Here is a 21,417-nt window from a genome sequence, read left to right on the forward strand (position 1 = left end):
ATTACTATGTTTAATGGTTTTAAATGTAGATAGGACTGTTGTATCTGTCCATGTGTTTACCTGTGTTCTTATGGCTCTTTTAAAATATTTTATGGCATTGTTCTTTTGTGGTATTCATATTTTTGTGCTATTTGTCTTTGCTTACATCAAAATTTCATTGATTGTTCATACGTTGAATATTTAATGACAATAAACCCAACTCAACATGTTTGTAGTAGACTGTATTATTGGTAACCGGGCGCATTACAATAGTTGGTGACGAACTGGAAGCGTAGTTTCAAGATTTTACAAACTCTGAAGAAAGATAGTATGAGTGTATACCATATGTTCTATATATTACTAAAAAAAATAGAAAGGCACTACAAATAATGAAACCTGAAATATTCAGAATTATGATAATTATAGAAGGGCTGCACTGATCTACTGTCTATCGGCTCATTAACTAAATTCCTGCTTATTTGAAAAAAAACAAAACAAAACCAAATGAGGCAGGCTGATTTATCTTCATGGCAGAGAACAACATATAAAAAAAGGCTAGAGATCATGTTTGGAGTCATGTCTGGCAGCTCTGATGGCTAGAACCTCTGAACAAAACTTGACTGCATCTACAAACCCATGTTTCTGGTCTATGAAATATACTGTATAACATATTTATTTAATCAATTATAACATATACCAAAGGACTGCAACAGAAATCTTGGGGCCCGACACAGTGATATTTCTGGGTCCCCTCAGATTATATATATATATATATATATATACACATACACATATACACACATATACAGTATATATATATATATATATATATATATTAGGATTTTAATTACTTACCGGTAAATCCTTTTCTTGTAGTCCGTAGGGTATGCTGGGGTCCCTTTTAGTACCATGGGGTATAGACAGTTCCGCAGGAGCCTTCGGCACTTTAAGACTTTTCAACAGTGTGAACTGGCTCCTCCCTCCCTCTATGCCCCTCCACCAGACCTCAGTATAGGAACTGTGCCCGAGGAGACTGACATCTTCGAGAGAAGAATTTACATTAAACTAGTAGGGAGATTCATACCAGCTCACACCACACAAAACATGCCGCCTAACATGGCCTTTAACATAACCCATGCTAACGTGCATGCATAACGCCACAGCAACTGCTGTGAACATCTTAACACAGGAGAACCTGTGTAAAAAGGCAAAACGTAATTTGCAGGAAAAATGAGCACTGGGCGGGCGCCCAGCATCCTCTAGGACTACGAGAAAAGGATTACCGGTAGGTAATTAAAATCCTATTTTCTCTTACGTCATAGAGGATGCTGGGGTCCCTTTTAGTACCATGGGTTGTACCAAAGCTCCCAGTCTGGGCGGGCAAGTGCTAATGTTCCTGCAGAAGGTCGTCAGCAGCCAAGGTGTCAAACCTGTAAAACTTAGCAAACGTGTTTGCCCCTGACCAAGTAGCTGCTCGGCAAATTTGCAACGCCGAGACACCCTGGGAAGCCACCCAGGGAGAACCCACTTTCCTTGTAGAGTGGGCCTTTACCGAACTCGGTAACGGCAATCCTGCCGTGGAATAAGCGTGCTGAATGGTACCTCTGATCCAGCGCGCAATAGTCTGCTTAGAAGCACGACCCCAATCTTGTTGGGGTCATAGAGGACAAACAAAGACTCTGTTTTCCTTATCCGAGCCGTTCTTGCAACATAAGTCCTCAACGCTCTGACGACATCCAAGGACTTTGAAACGGCTGAGGTGTCAGAAGCCACTGGCACCACCACAGGTTGGTTGATATGGAAATAAGACACAACCTTTAGAAAAAAATGCTGATGCGTCTGCAGTTCAGCTCTATCTTCATGAAAAATCGTCTGCCTGAGGCCAAGGCCAACAGCATAACCACTTTCCAAGTGAGAAACTTCAACTCTACCTCTTGTAGAGGCTCAAACCAGTCCGATTTAAGGAACTGCAACACCACATTAAGATCCCATGGCGCCGCAGGAGGCACAAAGGGAGGTTGGATGCGCAGAAACGCCTTCACGAACGTCTGAACCTCAGGAAGGGAAGCCAACTGTTTCTGAAAGAGAATGGACAAGGCCGAAATTTGGACCTTGATAGACCCTAATCTCAAGCCAGCATCCACACCCGCCTGTAGAAATAGGAGAAGACATCCTAATTTAAACTCCACCGCAGGAAACTTCTTGGATTCAGACCAAGATACATATTTTCTCAAAATATGATGGTAATGTTTGGACGTTACTCCTTTCCTGGCCAGAATAAGTGTGGGAATGACTTAATTGGGAATACCCTTACAGGCTATGACCTGGCGCTCAACAGCCATGCCGTCAAATGCAGCCGCGGTAAGTCTTGATAAACAAACGGCCCCTGCTGAAGCAGGTCCTTGCGAAGAGGAAGAGGCTGAGGATCTTCCAGTAATAACTCCTGAAGATCTGGATACCAAGCCCTCCTTGGCCAGTCTGGAGCAATGAGAATTGCTCGAACCCTTGTTCTTCTGATGATCGTGAAAGCTTTTGGTATTAGTGGAAGTGGAGGGAACAGATACACCGGCTGAAACACCCACTGGGTCACCAGTGCATCCACTGCTATTGCTTGTGGGTCTCTTGACCTGGAACAATATTTCTGAAGCTTCTTGTTGAGACGTGATGCCATCATATCTACTTGAGGAACGCCCCAAATTTCTGCTACCTCTGCAAAGACTTCTGGGTGGAGGCCCCATTCTCCTGGATGGAGATCGTGTCTGCTGAGGAAGTCTGCTTCCCAGTTGTCCACTCCTGGAATGAAAATTGCCGACAGAGCTTTTGCATGTCTTTCTGCCCAGAGGAGTATCTTTGTCACCTCTGCCATTGCCGCTCTGCTTTTTGTTCTGCCCTGGCAGTTTATGTAAGCTACTGCCGTTACATTGTCTGACTGGATCTGTATGGGACGACCTTGAAGAAGGTGTGCCACTTGATGAAGGCTGTTGTACACAGCTCTCAATTCCAGAATGTTTATGTGAAGGAGTACTTCTTGACTTGGCCATCGTCCTTAGAAGCTTTCTCCTTGCGTGACTGCTCCCCAACCTCGGAGGCTTGCATCTGTGGTCATCAGGATCCAAGTTTGAATCCCGAACCAGCGTCCCTCCAGGAGGTGAGACTTTGAAGCCACCACAAGAGTGAAATACTGGCTTTTGTTGACAGGATTATCCTCCGGTGCATGTGTAGATGCGATCCGGACCACTTGTCCAGTAGGTCCCATTTGAACACCCTGGCGTGGAATCGGCCAAATTGTAGAGCCTCGCAGGCCGCTATCAGAAGGCGGATGCACTGATGAATCGATACGCGTGCTGGTTTTAAAACTTGTTTGACCATCCTATGGATCTCCAGAGCCTTTTCCACCGATAGGAATACTTTCTGTGCTTCCGTGTCCAATATCATTCCCAGAAATGAAAACCTCATTGTGGGTTCCAATTGTGATTTTGGAAGGTTTATGATCCAACCGTGATGTTGAAGCATCGTCAGGGAAAGTGCCAAGTTCTGCACTAGTTTCTCCCTGGATCTCGCTTTTATGAGGAGATCGTCCAAGTATGGGATGACTTTGACTCCTTTCTTGCGACGAAGAACCATCATCTCCCCATCACCTTGGTGAATATTCTCGGAGCCGTGGAGAGCCCGAAAGGCAATGTTTGGAACTGGTAGTGGCAGTCCTGCACCGCAAACCTCAGGTATGCCTGATGCGGCGGGTAGATGGGAACATGTAAATAAGCATCTTTGATGTCCATCGATACCAGAAATTCCTTTTCCTCCAAAGGCTGGAGATCACCGCTCTCAGGGATTCCATCTTGAATTTGAACCTTTTCAAATAAAGGTTCAGAGTCTTTAGGTTTAAAATCGTTCTGACCGAGCCATCCGGTTATCCAAACAGGCTTGAATAAAACCCTTTTAGCTGTTGTGACACAGGAACTAAGGCAATTATGTTGTCTTGACATAATTTCTGTATTGCGTTCAGCACTTTTGCTCTGTCCTGAACAGAAGCTGGTAAGGCTGCTTTGAAAAATCGGCATGAGGGAAGGTCCTGAAATTCCAATTTGTACCCTTGGGATACTATCTGCAATACCCAAGGATCCAGATCTGAGTGAACCCAGACCTGGCTGAAAGACAGTAGACGTGCCCCCACCCGATCGTACTCCCGCAGGGGAGCCCCAGCGTCATGCTGAGGTTTTAGCAGAAGTAGCTGTTGACTTCTGCTCCTGCGAGCCTGATGGTGTTGTATATTTTTTTACCTCTTCCTTGCCCTCTTCCTGCGAAGAAGGGGGTACCCTTTGCCTTTTTGGACTTGTTGGGCCGAAAGGATTGCATCGTATGAGAATGAAATCCTTTCCTAGGTGGAGCAGCTGTGGAAGGCAGAAATGCTGACTTGCCTGATGTAGTTGTTGAAATCATGGCATCCAGCTTGTCTCCAAAGAGGGCTTCTCTATTGTAAGGAAGCGCCTCAATATTCTTTTTTGATTCCGCATCAGCATTCCATTGGCGGATCCACAGCGCCCTGCGGGCTGAAATCGCCATAGCGGGGGATCTTGAACTCAGCAACCCAATATCCTTCATAGCTTTAACTAAGTAACCTGCAGCATCTTTGATATGGCCGAGAGTTAGGACTATTTCATCCCTGTCAACTGTCTAAGTTAACAAGCAAATTGTCAGACCATTTTTCTACAGCGTTACCTACCCAGCTGGATCTTTTAAAGAGGCTGAACCAGGGGCAGGCAAAACTATTTTCTTAGACAGCTGAGAAACTGAGGTGTCTATCATTGGGGGTGTCTCCCATTTGTGCCTGTCTTCCTCAGGGAAAGGGTACACTACACGTATCCTTCTTGGAAGGGTACATTTCTTCTCAGGGTTAGCCCTGGATTCTTCAAAGAACGCATTCAAATCCTTTGAAGGAGGAAAAGTCACAACCTGCTTTTTATTTAATTTAGAATAATCCTTTTCCTCAGGGTCCAGTATTGTTTCAGGAAACTCCAACACTTCCTTTATAGCGACTATCATACATTGTATGCTTTTGGCTAATTTGGTATTTAGTCTGTTGTTCAGACTCAGAGAATTTCTTTGCAAGCACTGGCATATTCTTTTGCAACATTCTCACCCACTCTGGCTCCTTCTGAGAGGGAAGGGCCACCACATTACCCTCTTGTGCATCTAAAATGTATTCTTCCTGGGAAGAACCCTCCCCAATGTCTGACATGTTACACACTTGTACACACACACACACACACCCCTATCACACAGGGGAGCTATTGGGGACAGACCCACACTAAAGTCTGTCAGAGAGACACAGAGGGATTTGCCAGTCCACACACTGCGCCTTATTGTGAATTGTGGAAATATTACCCACTTACAACGCATATACCAATAATAGGCCCACAGACCTAATTATAATGAACACTCTCTTCCCCTTCTATAACACCCTGTACTTCTATCAGCGTTGTCATGAGGAGAAAAAGCGTTCAGGAGCTTCACACTGGAGTTTCTGCAGGAGAAAATGGCACCCAGTGAGTGTTCTGGCAAGTCTGAGGAGAAGCCCCACCCTTCAGCCTCAGCAATGTAATATTTATACTGGCTGGGGATGGCACATCAGCGGCTGTACATGTATGTACCCTTTTTGCCAGTGAGAGTAAGGTTTTAAAACATGACCTCATGTTGACAGCAGCTTCCCTGTAAAATAAAAAACCTAAGAAAGTCTTTTTCCAGCAAAGCTCTGTAGAAGTCCACTAGTGTGCATCCAGTCTCCTGGGCACATTTTCTAAACTGGAGGTCTGGAGGAGGGGCATAGAGGGAGGAGCCAGTTCACAATGTTGAAAAGTCTTAAAGTGCCGAAGGCTCCTACGGAACCGTCTATACCCCATGGTACTAAAAGGGACACCAGCATCCTCTAAGACGTAAGAGAAAATAAGATTTTACTCACCGGTAAATCTATTTCTCGTAGTCCGTAGTGGATGCTGGGAACTCCGTAAGGACCATGGGGAATAGCGGCTCCGCAGGAGACTGGGCACAACTAAAGAAAGCTTTAGGACTACCTGGTGTGCACTGGCTCCTCCCTCTATGACCCTCCTCCAGACCTCAGTTAGGATACTGTGCCCGGAAGAGCTGACACAATAAGGAAAGGATTTGGAATCCCGAGTAAGACTCATACCAGCCACACCAATCACACCGTATAACTCGTGATACAATACCCAGTTAACAGTATAAAAAAATAACTGAGCCTCTCAACAGATGGCTCAACAATAACCCTTTAGTTAACCAATAACTATATACAAGTATTGCAGACAATCCGCACTTGGGACGGGCGCCCAGCATCCACTACGGACTACGAGAAATAGATTTACCGGTGAGTAAAATCTTATTTTCTCTAAAGTCCGTAGTGGATGCTGGGAACTCCGTAAGGACCATGGGGATTATACCAAAGCTCCCAAACGGGCTCCCAAACGGGCGGGAGAGTGCGGATGACTCTGCAGCACCGAATGAGCGAACTCTAGGTCCTCCTCAGCCAGGGTATCAAACTTGTAGAATTTAGCAAATGTGTTTGACCCCGACCAAGTAGCTGCTCGGCAAAGTTGTAAAGCCGAGACCCCTCGGGCAGCCGCCCAAGAAGAGCCCACCTTCCTCGTGTAATGGGCTTTTACAGATTTAGGATGCGGCAGTCCAGCCGCAGAATGTGCAAGTTGAATCGTGCTACAGATCCAGCGAGCAATAGTCTGCTTTGAAGCAGGCGCACCCAACTTGTTGGGTGCATGCAGGATAAATAGCGAGTCAGTCTTTCTGACTCCAACTGTCCTGGAAACATAGATTTTTAGGGCCCGGACTACGTCCAGCAACTTGGAATCCTCCAAGTCACGAATAGCCGCAGGCACCACAATAGGCTGGTTCAAAGAAAAGCTGAAAACCACCTTTGGGAGAAATTGGGGACGAGTCCTTAATTCCGCCCTATCCATATGGAAAATCAGATAAGGGCTTTTACATGATAAAACTGTCAATTCTGACACACGCCTGGCCGAAGCCAAGGCCAACAGCATGACCACTTTCCACGTGAGATATTTTAAATCCACGGTTTTAAGTGGTTCAAACCAATGTGACTTTAGGAAATTCAACACCATGTTGAGATCCCAAGGTGCCACTGGGGGCACAAAAGGGGGCTGAATATGCAGCACTCCCTTAACAAATGTCTGAACTTCAGGTAGTGAAGCCAGTTCTTTCTGGAAGAAAATCGATAGAGCCGAAATCTGGACCTTAATGGAACCCAATTTTAGGCCCATAGTCACCCTTGACTGTAGGAAGTGCAGAAAACGGCCCAGCTGAAATTCCTCCGTTGGGGCCTTCCTGGCCTCACACCACGCAACATATTTTCGCCATATGCGGTGATAATGGTTTGCGGTCACTTCTTTCCTAGCTTTAATCAGCGTAGGTATGACTTCCTCCGGAATGCCCTTTTCCTTCAGGATCTGGCGTTCAACCGCCATGCCGTCAAACGCAGCCGCGGTAAGTCTTGGAACAGACAGGGCCCCTGCTGCAGCAGGTCCTGTCTGAGCGGCAGAGGCCATGGGTCCTCTGAGATCACCTCTTGAAGTTCTGGGTACCAAGCTCTTCTTGGCCAATCCGGAACAATGAGTATAGTTCTTACTCCTCTTCGTCTTATTATCCTCAGTACCTTTGGTATGAGAGGAAGAGGAGGGAACACATAAACCGACTGGTACACCCACGGTGTCACTAGAGCGTCCACAGCTATTGCCTGAGGGTCTCTCGACCTGGCGCAATATCTTTCTAGCTTTTTGTTGAGGCGGGACGCCATCATGTCCACCTGTGGCCGTTCCCAGCGATTTACAATCAGCTGAAAGACTTCTGGATGAAGTCCCCACTCTCCCGGGTGGAGGTCGTGCCTGCTGAGGAAGTCTGCTTCCCAGTTGTCTACTCCCGGAATGAACACTGCTGACAGTGCTAACACGTGATTTTCCGCCCATCGGAGAATCCTTGTGGCTTCTGCCATCGCCGTCTTGCTTCTCGTGCCGCCCTGTCGGTTTACATGGGCGACCGCCGTGATGTTGTCTGACTGGATCAGTACCGGCTGGTTTTGAAGCAGGGGTCTTGCCTGACTTAGGGCACTGTAGATGGCCCTTAGTTCCAGAATATTTATGTGTAGGGAAATCTCCTGGCTTGACCATAGCCCTTGGAAGTTTCTTCCCTGTGTGACTGCCCCCCAGCCTCGAAGGCTGGCATCCATGGTCACCAGGACCCAGTCCTGTATGCCGAATCTGCGGCCCTCTAGAAGATGAGCACTCTGCAGCCACCACAGCAGAGACACCCTGGTCCTTGGAGACAGGGTTATCAGCCGATGCATCTGAAGATGGGATCCGGACAACTTGTCCAACAGATCCCACTGAAAGATTCTTGCATGGAACCTGCCGAATGGAATTGCTTCGTAGGAAGCTACCATTTTTCCCAGAACTCGCGTGCAGTGATGCACCGAGACCTGTTTTGGTTTCAGGAGATCTCTGACTAGAGATGACAACTCCTTGGCTTTCTCCTCCGGGAGAAACACCCTTTTCTGGTCTGTGTCCAGAACCATCCCCAGAAACAGTAGACGTGTCGTAGGAACCAGCTGTGACTTTGGAATATTCAGAATCCAACCGTGCTGTTGTAGCACGTCCCGAGATAGTGCTACCCCGACCAACAACTGCTCCCTGGACCTCGCCTTTATAAGGAGATCGTCCAAGTATGGGATAATTAAAACTCCCTTTTTTCGAAGGAGTATCATCATTTCGGCCATTACCTTGGTAAATACCCTCGGTGCCGTGGACAGACCAAACGGCAACGTCTGGAATTGGTAATGACAGTCCTGTACCACAAATCTGAGGTACTCCTGGTGAGGAAGGTAAATGGGGACATGTAGGTAAGCATCCTTGATGTCCAGTGATACCATGTAATCCCCTTACTCCAGGCTTGAAATAACCGCCCTGAGCGATTCCATCTTGAACTTGAACCTTTTTATATAGGTGTTCAAGGATTTCAAATTTAAAATGGGTCTCACCGAACCGTCCGGTTTCGGTACCACAAACATTGTGGAATAGTAACCCCTTCCTTGTTGAAGGAGGGGTACCTTGACTATCACCTGCTGCGAATACAGCTTGTGAATTGCCTCCAGCACTGCCTCCCTGTCCGGGGGAGCTGTTGGCAAGGCAGATTTGAGGAAACGGCGAGGGGGAGACGTCTCGAATTCCAGCTTGTACCCCTGAGATACTACTTGTAGAATCCAGGGATCCACCCGTGAGCGAGCCCACTGGTCGCTGAAGTTCTTGAGACGGGCCCCCACCGTACCTGGCTCCGCCTGTGGAGCCCCAGCGTCATGCGGTGGACTTAGAGGAAGCGGGGGAGGGCTTTTGTTCCTGGGAACTGGCTGTATGCTGCAGCTTTTTCCCTCTACCTCTGCCTCTGGGCAGAAAGGACGCGCCTTTAACCCGCTTGCCTTTCTGGGGCCGAAAGGACTGTACCTGATAATATGGTGCTTTCTTTGGTTGTGAGGGAACATGGGATAAAAATGCTGACTTCCCAGCTGTCGCTGTGGAAACGAGGTCCGAGAGACCATCCCCAAACAACTCCTCACCCTTGTAAGGCAAAACTTCCATGTGCCTTTTAGAATCTGCATCCCCTGTCCACTGCCGAGTCCATAAACCCCTCCTGGCAGAAATGGACATTGCACTTATTTTAGATGCCAGCCGGCAAATATCCCTCTGTGCATCTCTCATGTATAAGACTGCGTCTTTAATATGCTCTATGGTTAGCAATATAATGTCCCTGTCTAAGGTATCAATATTTTCTGACAGGGAATCTGACCACGCAGCTGCAGCACTGCACATCCATGCTGAAGCAATAGCTGGTCTCAGTATAATACCTGAGTGTGTATAAACAGACTTCAGGATAGCCTCCTGCTTCCTATCAGCAGGCTCCATTAGGGCGGCCGTGTCCGGAGACGGTAGTGCCACCTTCTTTGACAGGCGTGTGAGCGCTTTATCTACCCTAGGGGATGTCTCCCAACGTGACCTATCCTCTGGCGGAAAAGGGTACGCCATTAGTAACTTTTTAGAAATTACTAGTTTCTTATCGGGGGAAGCCCACGCTTCTTCACACACTTCATTTAATTCATCAGAAGGGGGAAAAACCACTGGTAGTTTTTTCTCCCCAAACATAATACCCTTTTTTGTGGTACCTGGGGTAATATCAGAAATGTGCAACACATTTTTCATTGCCGTAACCATGTAACGTGTGGCTCTATTGGAATGTACACTAGTCTCATCATCGTCGACACTGGAGTCAGTATCTGTGTTGGCATCTGTGTCTGCCATCTGAGGTAGCGGGCGTTTTAGAGCCCCTGATGGCTTTTGAGAAGCCGGCTGTCCCACATCTGATATGTCGTCAAACCTTTTATCTAAGGAGTTGACACTGTCGCGTAATTCCTTCCACATATCCATCCACTCAGGTGTCGACCCCGCAGGGGGTGACATCACATTTATCGGCACCTGCTCCGCCTCCACATAAGCCTCCTCATCAAACATGTTGACACAGCCGTACCGACACACCGCACACACACAGGGAATGCTCTGACTGAGGACAGGACCCCACAAAGCCCTTTGGGGAGACAGAGAGAGAGTATGCCAGCACACACCAGAGCGCTATATAAAACAGGGATACACACTACACAGTGATTTTACCCCTTATAGCTGCTTATATATCACAGATTGCGCCTAAATTTAGTGCCCCCCCTCTCTTTTTAACCCTATGTAGTCTGGAACTGCAGGGGAGAGCCTGGGGAGCGATCCTTCCAGCGGAGCTGTGAGGGAAAATGGCGCCAGTGTGCTGAGGGAGATAGCCCTGCCCCTTTTCCGGCGGGCTTCTCCCGCTTTTTTTATACAGTTATGGCAGGGGATTTTACACATATATAGTGTTAATTTGCCAAGTAAGGTACTTATATTGCAGCCCAGGGCACGCGCCCCCCCCAGCGCCCTGCACCCATCAGTGACCGGAGAATGTGGTGTGCCTGGGGAGCAATGGCGCACAGCTGCAGTGCTGTGCGCTACCTTAATGAAGACCGAAGTCTTCTGCCGCCGATTTCCAGGAACGTCTTCTTGCTTCTGGCTCCTCTAGGGGGACGGCGGCGCGGCTCCGGGACCGGACGACCGAGGCTGGGCCTGTGTTCGATCCCTCTGGAGCTAATGGTGTCCAGTAGCCTAGAAGCCCAAGCTAGCTGCAAGCAGGTAGGTTCGCTTCTCTCCCCTAGGTCCCTCGTAGCAGTGAGTCTGTTGCCAGCAGATCTCACTGAAAATAAAAAACCTAAATATTACTTTCTTTCTAAGAGCTCAGGAGAGCCCCTAGTGTGCATCCAGCTCGGCCGGGCACAAAATTCTAACTGAGGTCTGGAGGAGGGTCATAGAGGGAGGAGCCAGTCCACACCAGGTAGTCCTAAAGCTTTCTTTAGTTGTGCCCAGTCTCCTGCGGAGCCGCTATTCCCCATGGTCCTTACGGAGTTCCCAGCATCCACTTAGGACGTTAGAGAAATATAATTTATTAATTAAAGCGCAACGGGATTTGTTGCGCTATATAAGAAACTGTTAATAAATAAAAATATATTTATTTACACACACATATATATATATATGTATTTATCCTCCAACCCCCACACACACCACATTCTGAGTCTCCCTCTCTCTTCCTCCCACACACACCACAGTCTGTCTCTCCCCAATGACTCCTTGCTGCATTCCCAGCTCCCCCACCTCATCCCAAAGCCCTGTATTCCCTCACCAATCCACTCTTACCCCGGGGAGAGACTCACCTGCACTGCACTCCCCAGTATCCAAACCTGAACACCGCACATCAGGTACCATGTGGCCCTCACACCCCACCAGAAGAGGCCGGCGCAGATCACAGAAATCCTGGCCAACTAAGCTGGTGCCATGTCCCATAACTGCCTGCAATAGAGCTGGACCCAGAAGAGCGGACGCACACTATCACCGCACAGTCACTGTGTGTGAGAGGCTCCTGTCACTCTGAGACCTACTGTATTTGGACAAGACACTCACATACCTGCTGGGCACTAAGCAGCGTATCCTTGTGGTCCAGTACAGGTGTCCCCTTTGGCCCCCTCCCCCCCTGTCGCTTATCCTGCATATACCAATACAATTCCAATCAAACGATGGGCAAATACAGCACACAACACGGCTACAGTAAAAATAGTACCAGCAAATGTTTATCACTGCCCAATATCGACATTACAATATGTCCAGTCTTACCTTGGCACAAAGCTCCTCGGCCTCTGATAGTCTATTTTGAGCATTTAATAAGCAAACAGCTTGACACAATGACCAAGTCTCCAGGGACAGAACATAACTGTCAGGAAGTTTCTTTGTTCTTTCCACTGCACATCAGAAAACGTACATGTAAGTTTCTTGAAGACACTATATTCTATAATACAGGAATATGGGAAACAAACATCCGATGTACTCCATTCTTTCATTCCATTAAATACAGAACATATGTTAGTACCTATGGGATACTTCAGTCTTTTAAATGTAACAAAAAAAAACCCAATTCCCCCCCCCCACCCCCAAACTAATCAGAAGGGGGATTTGTAAAACATTAAAGTACAAAAAGAGTAGCTTGGTATAAATTTCCTCAGATACACACATTAATGGGGATATCCAATTACCGCTGATGAAGCCTCGGGTGATATTTCCCGGTTTTAAGCCCCCGGAGAAAACATCCTTTTCACTCTAAAACACGCAGGTACAGCGAAAACTGTGTGTTTACGTTAGAAATAGCCCCGTTTTCGGGTGAAAACAGGGCTGTTTCCGGAGATTTTGCTTCACCTGTTGGAGGCAGGTGAAAGAAATCCCTGTAGAGCCGCAGCATGTGCCAGCTTTTTGGGGCTAATATAATAGCCCCCCCGGCGACACTTTTACACCCGACAGTCAGTGTGGGTAATTGAATATCCCCCTAAGAGTACTAAGAAATAAGAATAAATGAAACACACTTTGGGTGGTACTTGGTAAACATTTATCACTCACAGTTTTAATGCAAAAAGGTTTACAGGGGACAAGATGTCAATGACATATTGGGGAAGATGTATTAAGCCTGGAGAAGTGATAAAGCAGTGATAAGTGGAAGGTGATAACGCACCAGCCAATCAGCTCCTGTCAATTTACATATTAGAGCTGATTCTGTCAATTTACATATTGGAGCTGATTGGCTGGTGTGTTATCACCTTGCCTTTATCACTGCTTTATCACTTCTCCAAGCTTAATACATCTGCCCCATTGTTAGAAACGCCTTCTTTAGTAGGGGAGGAGTGGATTGTAGCCTCCAGGGGACTGGACAGATTGGGAAAATACAAAGAATCGTCAGTTAAGTAGAACTTTACTAGGTATTGAATTGTACTGGAAACAAACTTTTTGTATGTAGTTATCCTTAATAGAGATCCGAAAAGATAATCAATTGTTTGACAAGCTAAAGCATAACTCCCGGGTGCTGTATATGCTGTCATTTACATGGCATTTCACAGAAGCACACAGTGCAGTCTGACTTATGGCAGTAAATATTTAGCTATTTCCAAGCTGCAATCATTCTGGCAATTTAAGTGTAACTTGTGACCGCCTGGAATGATCTCACACATCAGAATGAGGTTGTCTTTAAGTTTGACTTTACTTAAATCAATCTGATTGGTATCATGACTTTACCAGCGTGGGTAAGAGCAGCTGATTTCACAGTAACACTGCATTAACAGAAATTACACAATGTATCACTTTGAAAGATCTTAATACCTGCTCTACAAATGCAGAATTAACATAATAACATTGCTACAGGTTTTCATTACTTAAATGTTATCACAGTGGGATGCAGAATGACTATGCATGAGTGGAAAATCAGCTATGTCGACTTTATTCACATACAGTACAGCTATGTCCTCATACTGTACATCTAGCCTTAGTACTCCAAGCAGTGCGAGATGCTTGGTGCGAGTGAGCAGCCAGGTCCCGCGCAACTCTGCTAGCATTGGGCCTCTTTTATTTGTTTTCCAGTGAATCCTTCTCGGTCGCAATGTGATGTGGCTAGGATGTACCAGGAGACTGTGACAATTGTATATACAGTTTGTGTGAGGCTGAGAATGTATATGAAGCATGGCATGGAAAAAAGCCATGCCCGCTGCATCATAGCACTTCATATACAGATTCAGAGAATCAGTCACACACAGATATACAAGTGTCGCATGTTACACTAATCAGCACAGTCTCCTGGTGCATGCTACTGTAGTTGAACCACACTGCGACAACAACACATTTTTTGGCAACAAGATGCCCAGCTCGGTGCTAGCAAAGTCTCACTCTAGCCGAGAGGGCCTGTTTGGTGGGACCCCGCAATAATGTATGGGGACAGTTCTGTGTCTATTTTTTGCATTTCCTGACAGTAATAACTTAATCTCAAAGTGATACACAACCTGTAAAGTTAAATGTTTTATAAAAAAAAAGATAACTAGAATCACACTAAGCAAAGGTTTGGGCAATAATCTATAACAATCACAGAATAAACACTGCAGATGGCAGCTACTAGAAAGCGTTAGACAATCAGATTAATTTACGGAATTGATTTGCGAATGTACGTAACACAGATCTCTGCATTATGTTCATCATGTAGCGTAGGACCACCAGAGCAGAGACACCTTGGAGGTTTACCATATGTTTACTAATATATGTAACTCAGATCTCTGTATTGCTATTATCATGTAGGATGTACAGATGGAGCCACGCTAGTCGTGGCTCCGTCTGTGACTAGGGGCGCGCCTATCGACGAGAGCGTCCCCGCCCGCCCATGACGGAGACGTGACCCATTCACTTGAATGGAGAGCGTCTCCATCCGTGCGCCCAGACAGAGACGCTCTGAATGGGGGCGTCTCTGTGCACTCCCGGCGTGACTAGGTGGACGGATCGCCTAGTCACGCCGTGAGTGCTCGTTTGCGATGGAGCCGTATCAGATGGGCGCGGCTCCATCTGTATGTCTCTTTTGATGGTCCATTATGGTGTGCTGGGGGAATTTATTTGTTTTTTTTCTAGTCGAGATTGACCTTTCCCTTGCATGCACCTGCAATTGACCAATAAAAGGATGTGAGCAAATACCAGTCTGTGTATCACTAAACTGATTTATAATCTGCTATCCTGTACATATTAGGAAATATAAGCATCCCTCCATGCATGTATTTATATAATCAGGCAGGACTGGTTATTTTTGATTTGCATCGTTTACAATGATATCTGGAGGGAAGGTTTAAATCGTATCCCAAAGTAGCAAAACGCTTGGTTGCTCAATTAAATGTATGGTTGACAAAAAGAAGTAAAAAGCTGTGAATTTAATTGAAGTTGCAGGAGGGTATGTACAAGACAACAAACTGAAGTCACTTGAGGGTAATCAGTCCCTCGGTATGGCAGAAAAAACTTCCCTAGTTCATCAAGGATTCACAGCCTAGTGCCTATAATGGATATTTACACAGGTAATAACAACCATGGATAAGCATCATTTGTCATGAAGAATGGGCTGTAACTATGTCAGCGGGTACTCACTCTTGGATTTAATGGAGGCTACAAAGTTATAATTAAGTCCTGTGTGTTTGGCGGGTGCTTTATTGAGGTACGAAGCTGTATATCTCACATGAGCAGCAGCCAATAATCCAGCCCACACTGCAGGATTATCTGTAAAGAAAACAAATATTAGATAAAATACTACATCTTATATGTTATGTGGCAGAGTTGGGAACAAAGCAAAATCTAGGAGTAACTTTGCACCTGGGTAAATACTGGCTGCTCTTGTATGTAGCCCACAAATGCTGGACAGCTCTACTTTTACAAAGCAATTAAGATTTGAGTTTGGCCATATCCCTCTCAAAATCAATCTCCATGCACATTTCACAGCTGCCCCACTGGCACTGCAACACTAGGTTTTCTCAAGGTGCAAAGTTACTTCCATTGTTTTGCTCCCAACGACAGTACGTAAGACAAAAATACTGTACAAATCCAACAACCCTCTCCCCCAAAAAAGTGTTCTATGCAAGTGTGTGTGTGTGTGTGTGTGTGTGTGTATTAGTGATCATTCTAGCACCCTGCACTTTACAAATCCTGTGCAGTTCCTCTTTCCTGCCTGGGGTGTCGCTCTCTGCTCTGGTGCTTCTCAGTACACACAGGTCTGTATCACAGCACTGAGTAACAGATCAGAGTGTGTTGAGAAGCACCAGAGCAGAGAGCGACACCCCAGGCAGGAAAGGGGAACTGCACAGGATTTGAAAGGTGCAGGGTGCTAGAATGAACACTATATATATATATATATATATATATATATATATACATACATACATACATACATACATACACACACACACACACACACACACACACACACACACATATATATGCATATACACACACCGGCCTTTGCAAATAGCTATATGTGGCAAACGGAAAGAACCGTATTTTTTGAAGATCCAGTGGTTTCTCGCTGCTTGATTTTGTATTATAGATACATAGATGACCTGTTGGTCTTTTGGGAAGGGAAGGCTGTTGATTGCATCTCAAAAATAAGAATTTACTTACCGATAATTCTATTTCTCATAGTCTGTAGTGGATGCTGGGGACTCCGAAAGGACCATGGGGAATAGCGGCTCCGCAGGAGACTGGGCACAAAGTAAAAGCTTTAGGACTAGCTGGTGTGCACTGGCTCCTCCCCCTATGACCCTCCTCCAAGCCTCAGTTAGGATACTGTGCCCGGACGAGCGTACACAATAAGGAAGGATTTTGAATCCCGGGTAAGACTCATACCAGCCACACCAATCACACCGTACAACTTGTGATCTGAACCCAGTTAACAGCATGATAACAGAAGGAGCCTCTGAAAAGATGGCTCAACAACAACAATAACCCGATTTTTGTAACAATAACTATGTACAAGTAATGCAGACAATCCGCACTTGGGATGGGCGCCCAGCATCCACTACGGACTATGAGAAATAGAATTATCGGTAAGTAAATTCTTATTTTCTCTAACGTCCTAGTGGATGCTGGGGACTCCGAAAGGACCATGGGGATTATACCAAAGCTCCCAAACGGGCGGGAGAGTGCGGATGACTCTGCAGCACCGAATGAGAGAACTCCAGGTCCTCCTCAGCCAGGGTATCAAATTTGTAGAATTTAGCAAACGTGTTTGCCCCTGACCAAGTAGCTGCTCGGCAAAGTTGTAAAGCCGAGACCCCTCGGGCAGCCGCCCAAGATGAGCCCACTTTCCGTGTGGAATGGGCTTTTACAGATTTTGGCTGTGGCAGGCCTGCCACAGAATGTGCAAGCTGAATTGTACTACAAATCCAACGAGCAATCGTCTGCTTAGAAGCAGGAGCACCCAGCTTGCTGGGTGCATACAGGATAAACAGCGAATCAGATTTTCTGACTCCAGCCGTCCTGGAAACATATATTTTCAGGGCCCTGACTACGTCCAGCAACTTGGAATCCTCCAAGTCCCTAGTAGCCGCAGGCACCACAATAGGCTGGTTTAAGTGAAATGCTGAAACCACCTTAGGAAGAAATTGAGGACGAGTCCTCAATTCTGCCCTGTCCGTATGAAAAATTAGGTAAGGGCTTTTATAGGATAAAGCCGCCCATTCTGAGACACGCCTGGCTGAAGCCAGGGCTAACAGCATTACCACTTTCCATGTGAGATATTTTAAGTCCACAGTGGTGAGTGGTTCAAACCAATGTGATTTTAGGAATCCCAAAACTACATTGAGATCCCAAGGTGCCACTGGAGGCACAAAAGGAGGCTGTATATGCAGTACTCCCTTGACAAACGTCTGAACTTCAGGAACAGAAGCTAGTTCTTTTTGGAAGAATATTGACAGGGCCGAAATTTGAACCTTAATGGACCCTAATTTGAGGCCCATAGACAGTCCTGTTTGCAGGAAATGCAGGAAACGACCCAGTTGAAATTCCTCTGTAGGGGCCTTCCTGGCCTCGCACCACGCAACATATTTACGCCAAATACGGTGATAATGTTGTATGGTCACATCCTTCCTGGCTTTGATCAGGGTAGGGATGACTTCATCCGGAATGCCTTTTTCCTTCAGGATTCGGCGTTCAACCGCCATGCCGTCAAACGCAGCCGCGGTAAGTCTTGGAACAGACATGGTCCCTGCTGGAGCAGGTCCTTTCTTAGAGGTAGAGGCCACGGGTCTTCCGTGAGCATCTCTTGAATTTCCGGGTACCAAGTCCTTCTTGGCCAATCCGGAGCCACGAGTATAGTCTTTACTCCTCTCCTTCTTATGATTCTCAGTACTTTTGGTATGAGAGGAAGAGGAGGGAACACATACACTGACTGGTACACCCACGGTGTTACCAGAGCGTCCACAGCTATTGCCTGAGGGTCCCTTGACCTGGCGCAATATCTGTCCAGTTTTTTGTTGAGGCGGGATGCCATCATGTCCACCTTTGGTTTTTCCCAACGGTTCACAATCATGTGGAAGACTTCTGGGTGAAGTCCCCACTCCCCCGGGTGAAGATCGTGTCTGCTGAGGAAGTCTGCTTCCCAGTTGTCCACTCCCGGAATGAACACTGCTGACAGTGCTATCACATGATTCTCCGCCCAGCGAAGAATCCTTGCCACTTCCATCATTGCCCTCCTGCTTCTTGTGCCGCCCTGTCTGTTTACGTGGGCGACTGCCGTGATGTTGTCCGACTGGATCAACACCGGCTGACCCTGAAGCAGAGGTCTTGCCTGACTTAGAGCATTGTAAATGGCCCTTAGTTCCAGGATATTTATGTGAAGTGACGTTTCCATGCTTGACCACAAGCCCTGGAAATTTCTTCCCTGTGTGACTGCTCCCCAGCCTCTCAGGCTGGCATCCGTGGTCACCAGGACCCAATCCTGAATGCCGAATCTGCGGCTATCTAGGAGATGAGCACTCTGTAACCACCACAGGAGAGACACCCTTGTCCTTGGAGACAGGGTTATCCGCTGATGCATTTGAAGATGCGATCCGGACCATTTGTCCAGCAGATCCCACTGAAAAGTTCTTGCGTGGAATCTGCCGAATGGAATCGCTTCGTAAGAAGCCACCATCTTTCCCAGGACCCTTGTGCATTGATGCACTGACACTTGGCCTGGTCTTAGGAGGTTCCTGACTAGGTCGGATAACTCCTTGGCTTTCTCCTCCGGGAGAAACACCTTTTTCTGTACTGTGTCCAGAATCATCCCTAGGGACAGCAGACGTGTCGTCGGAATCAGCTGTGATCTTGGAATATTTAGAATCCATCCGTGCTGTCGTAGTACTACTTGAGATAGTGCTACTCCGACCTCTAACTGTTCTCTGGACCTTGCCCTTATCAGGAGATCGTCCAAGTAAGGGATAATTAAGACGCCTTTTCTTCGAAGAAGAATCATCATTTCGGCCATTACCTTGGTAAAGACCCGGGGTGCCGTGGACAATCCAAACGGCAGCGTCTGAAACTGATAGTGACAGTTCTGTACCACAAACCTGAGGTACCCTTGGTGAGAAGGGCAAATTGGGACATGGAGGTAAGCATCCTTGATGTCCAGAGACACCATATAGTCCCCTTCTTCCAGGTTCGCTATCACTGCTCTGAGTGACTCCATCTTGAACTTGAACCTTTTTATGTAAGTGTTCAAGGATTTCAGATTTAAAATGGGTCTCACCGAGCCGTCCGGCTTCGGTACCACAAACAGCTTGGAATAATACCCCTTTCCCTGTTGTAGGAGGGGTACCTTGATTATCACCTGCTGGGAATACAGCTTGTGAATGGCTTCCAATACCGCCTCCCTGTCGGGGGGAGACGTTGGTAAAGCAGACTTCAGGAACCGGCGAGGGGGAGACGTCTCGAATTCCAATTTGTACCCCTGAGATACTACCTGCAGGATCCAGGGGTCCACTTGCGAGTGTGCCCACTGCGCGCTGAAATTCTTGAGACGGGCCCCCACCGTGCCTGAGTCCGCTTGTAAGGCCCCAGCGTCATGCTGAGGACTTGGCAGAAGCGGGGGAGGGCTTCTGTTCGTGGGAAGAGGCTGTTTGCTGCAGTCTTTTTCCCCTTCCTCTGCCCCGGGGCAGATATGAGTGGCCTTTTGCCCGCTTGCCCTTATAATGACGAAAGGACTGAGCCTGAAAAGACGGTATCTTTTTCTGCTGCGAGGTGACTTGGGGTAAAAAGGTGGATTTTCCAGCCGTTGCCGTGGCCACCAGGTCCGATAGACCGACCCCAAATAACTCCTCCCCTTTATACGGCAATACTTCCATATGCCGTTTGGAATCCGCATCCCCTGACCACTGTCGCGTCCATAATCCTCTTCTGGCAGAAATGGACATCGCACTTACTCTTGATGCCAGAGTGCAAATATCCCTCTGTGCATCTCGCATATATAGAAATGCATCCTTTAAATGCTCTGTAGTCAATAATATATTGTCCCTGTCCAGGGTATCAATATTTTCAGTCAGGGAATCCGACCAAGCCACCCCAGCACTGCACATCCAGGCTGAGGCGATTGCTGGTCGCAGTATAATACCAGTATGTGTGTATATACTTTTAAGGATATTTTCCAGCTTCCTATCAGCTGGTTCCTTGAGGGCGGCCGTATCAGGGGACGGTAACGCCACTTGTTTTGATAAGCGTGTGAGCGCCTTATCTACGCTAGGGGGTGTTTCCCAACGCGCCCTAACCTCTGGTGGGAAAGGGTATAATGCCAATAATTTTTTTTAGAAATTAGCAGTTTTTTATCGGGGGAAACCCACGCTTCATCACACACTTCATTTATTTAAACTTTTACTCTAAGCAGCTCAGGAGAGCCACCTAGATTGCACCCTTCTCGTTCGGGCACAAAATCTTAACTGAGGCTTGGAGGAGGGTCATAGGGGGAGGAGCCAGTGCACACCAGCTAGTCCTAAAGCTTTTACTTTGTGCCCAGTCTCCTGCGGAGCCGCTATTCCCCATGGTCCTTTCGGAGTCCCCAGCATCCACTAGGACGTTAGAGAAATATATCAGTAAGTCCCATTAAATTTACCATGACTTGTAGCAGAATGGAGACTTGTTTCCTAGATGTTTATATACAAATTAATAATGGGCTTATCAATACGTGCTTCTATACTAAGCCAACAGATCGCAATACATTATTACATCACCAGAGTTTCCATCCAATATCCACAGTAAAGGGATTGCCATACTCTCAGTTTTAGAGGGTTTGCAAAATCACGAGTGAAAAGAAAGTCAGGGAAAGCAGTTGGAGAACATGGTTACCAAATTCATTGAGAGGGGGTACCCACAGAGAGATTTAAGGCCAAAAACAAAGCGGTTGCTAATAGCAACG

The 21,417-nt window shown here is 46.8% G+C and overlaps 1 protein-coding gene across 4 annotated transcripts in view; it reads right to left on the minus strand.

The window, feature by feature from the left end:
• Positions 1-21,417, minus strand: part of SKIC3 (SKI3 subunit of superkiller complex) — a 441,476-nt gene that overhangs the window by 89,306 nt on the left and 330,753 nt on the right. For all 4 annotated transcript variants that reach the window (XM_063964031.1, XM_063964029.1, XM_063964032.1 and 1 more), the window contains exons 35-36: positions 15,630-15,758; positions 12,312-12,436 (exon numbers count right to left, since the gene is read on the minus strand). In XM_063964031.1, the coding sequence (XP_063820101.1) occupies positions 12,312-12,436; positions 15,630-15,758 (254 nt within the window). The remainder of the gene's footprint in view (positions 1-12,311; positions 12,437-15,629; positions 15,759-21,417) is intronic.

The sequence above is a fragment of the Pseudophryne corroboree genome, chromosome 1 (assembly GCF_028390025.1).
Source record: "Pseudophryne corroboree isolate aPseCor3 chromosome 1, aPseCor3.hap2, whole genome shotgun sequence".
Taxonomy (NCBI): domain Eukaryota; kingdom Metazoa; phylum Chordata; class Amphibia; order Anura; family Myobatrachidae; genus Pseudophryne; species Pseudophryne corroboree.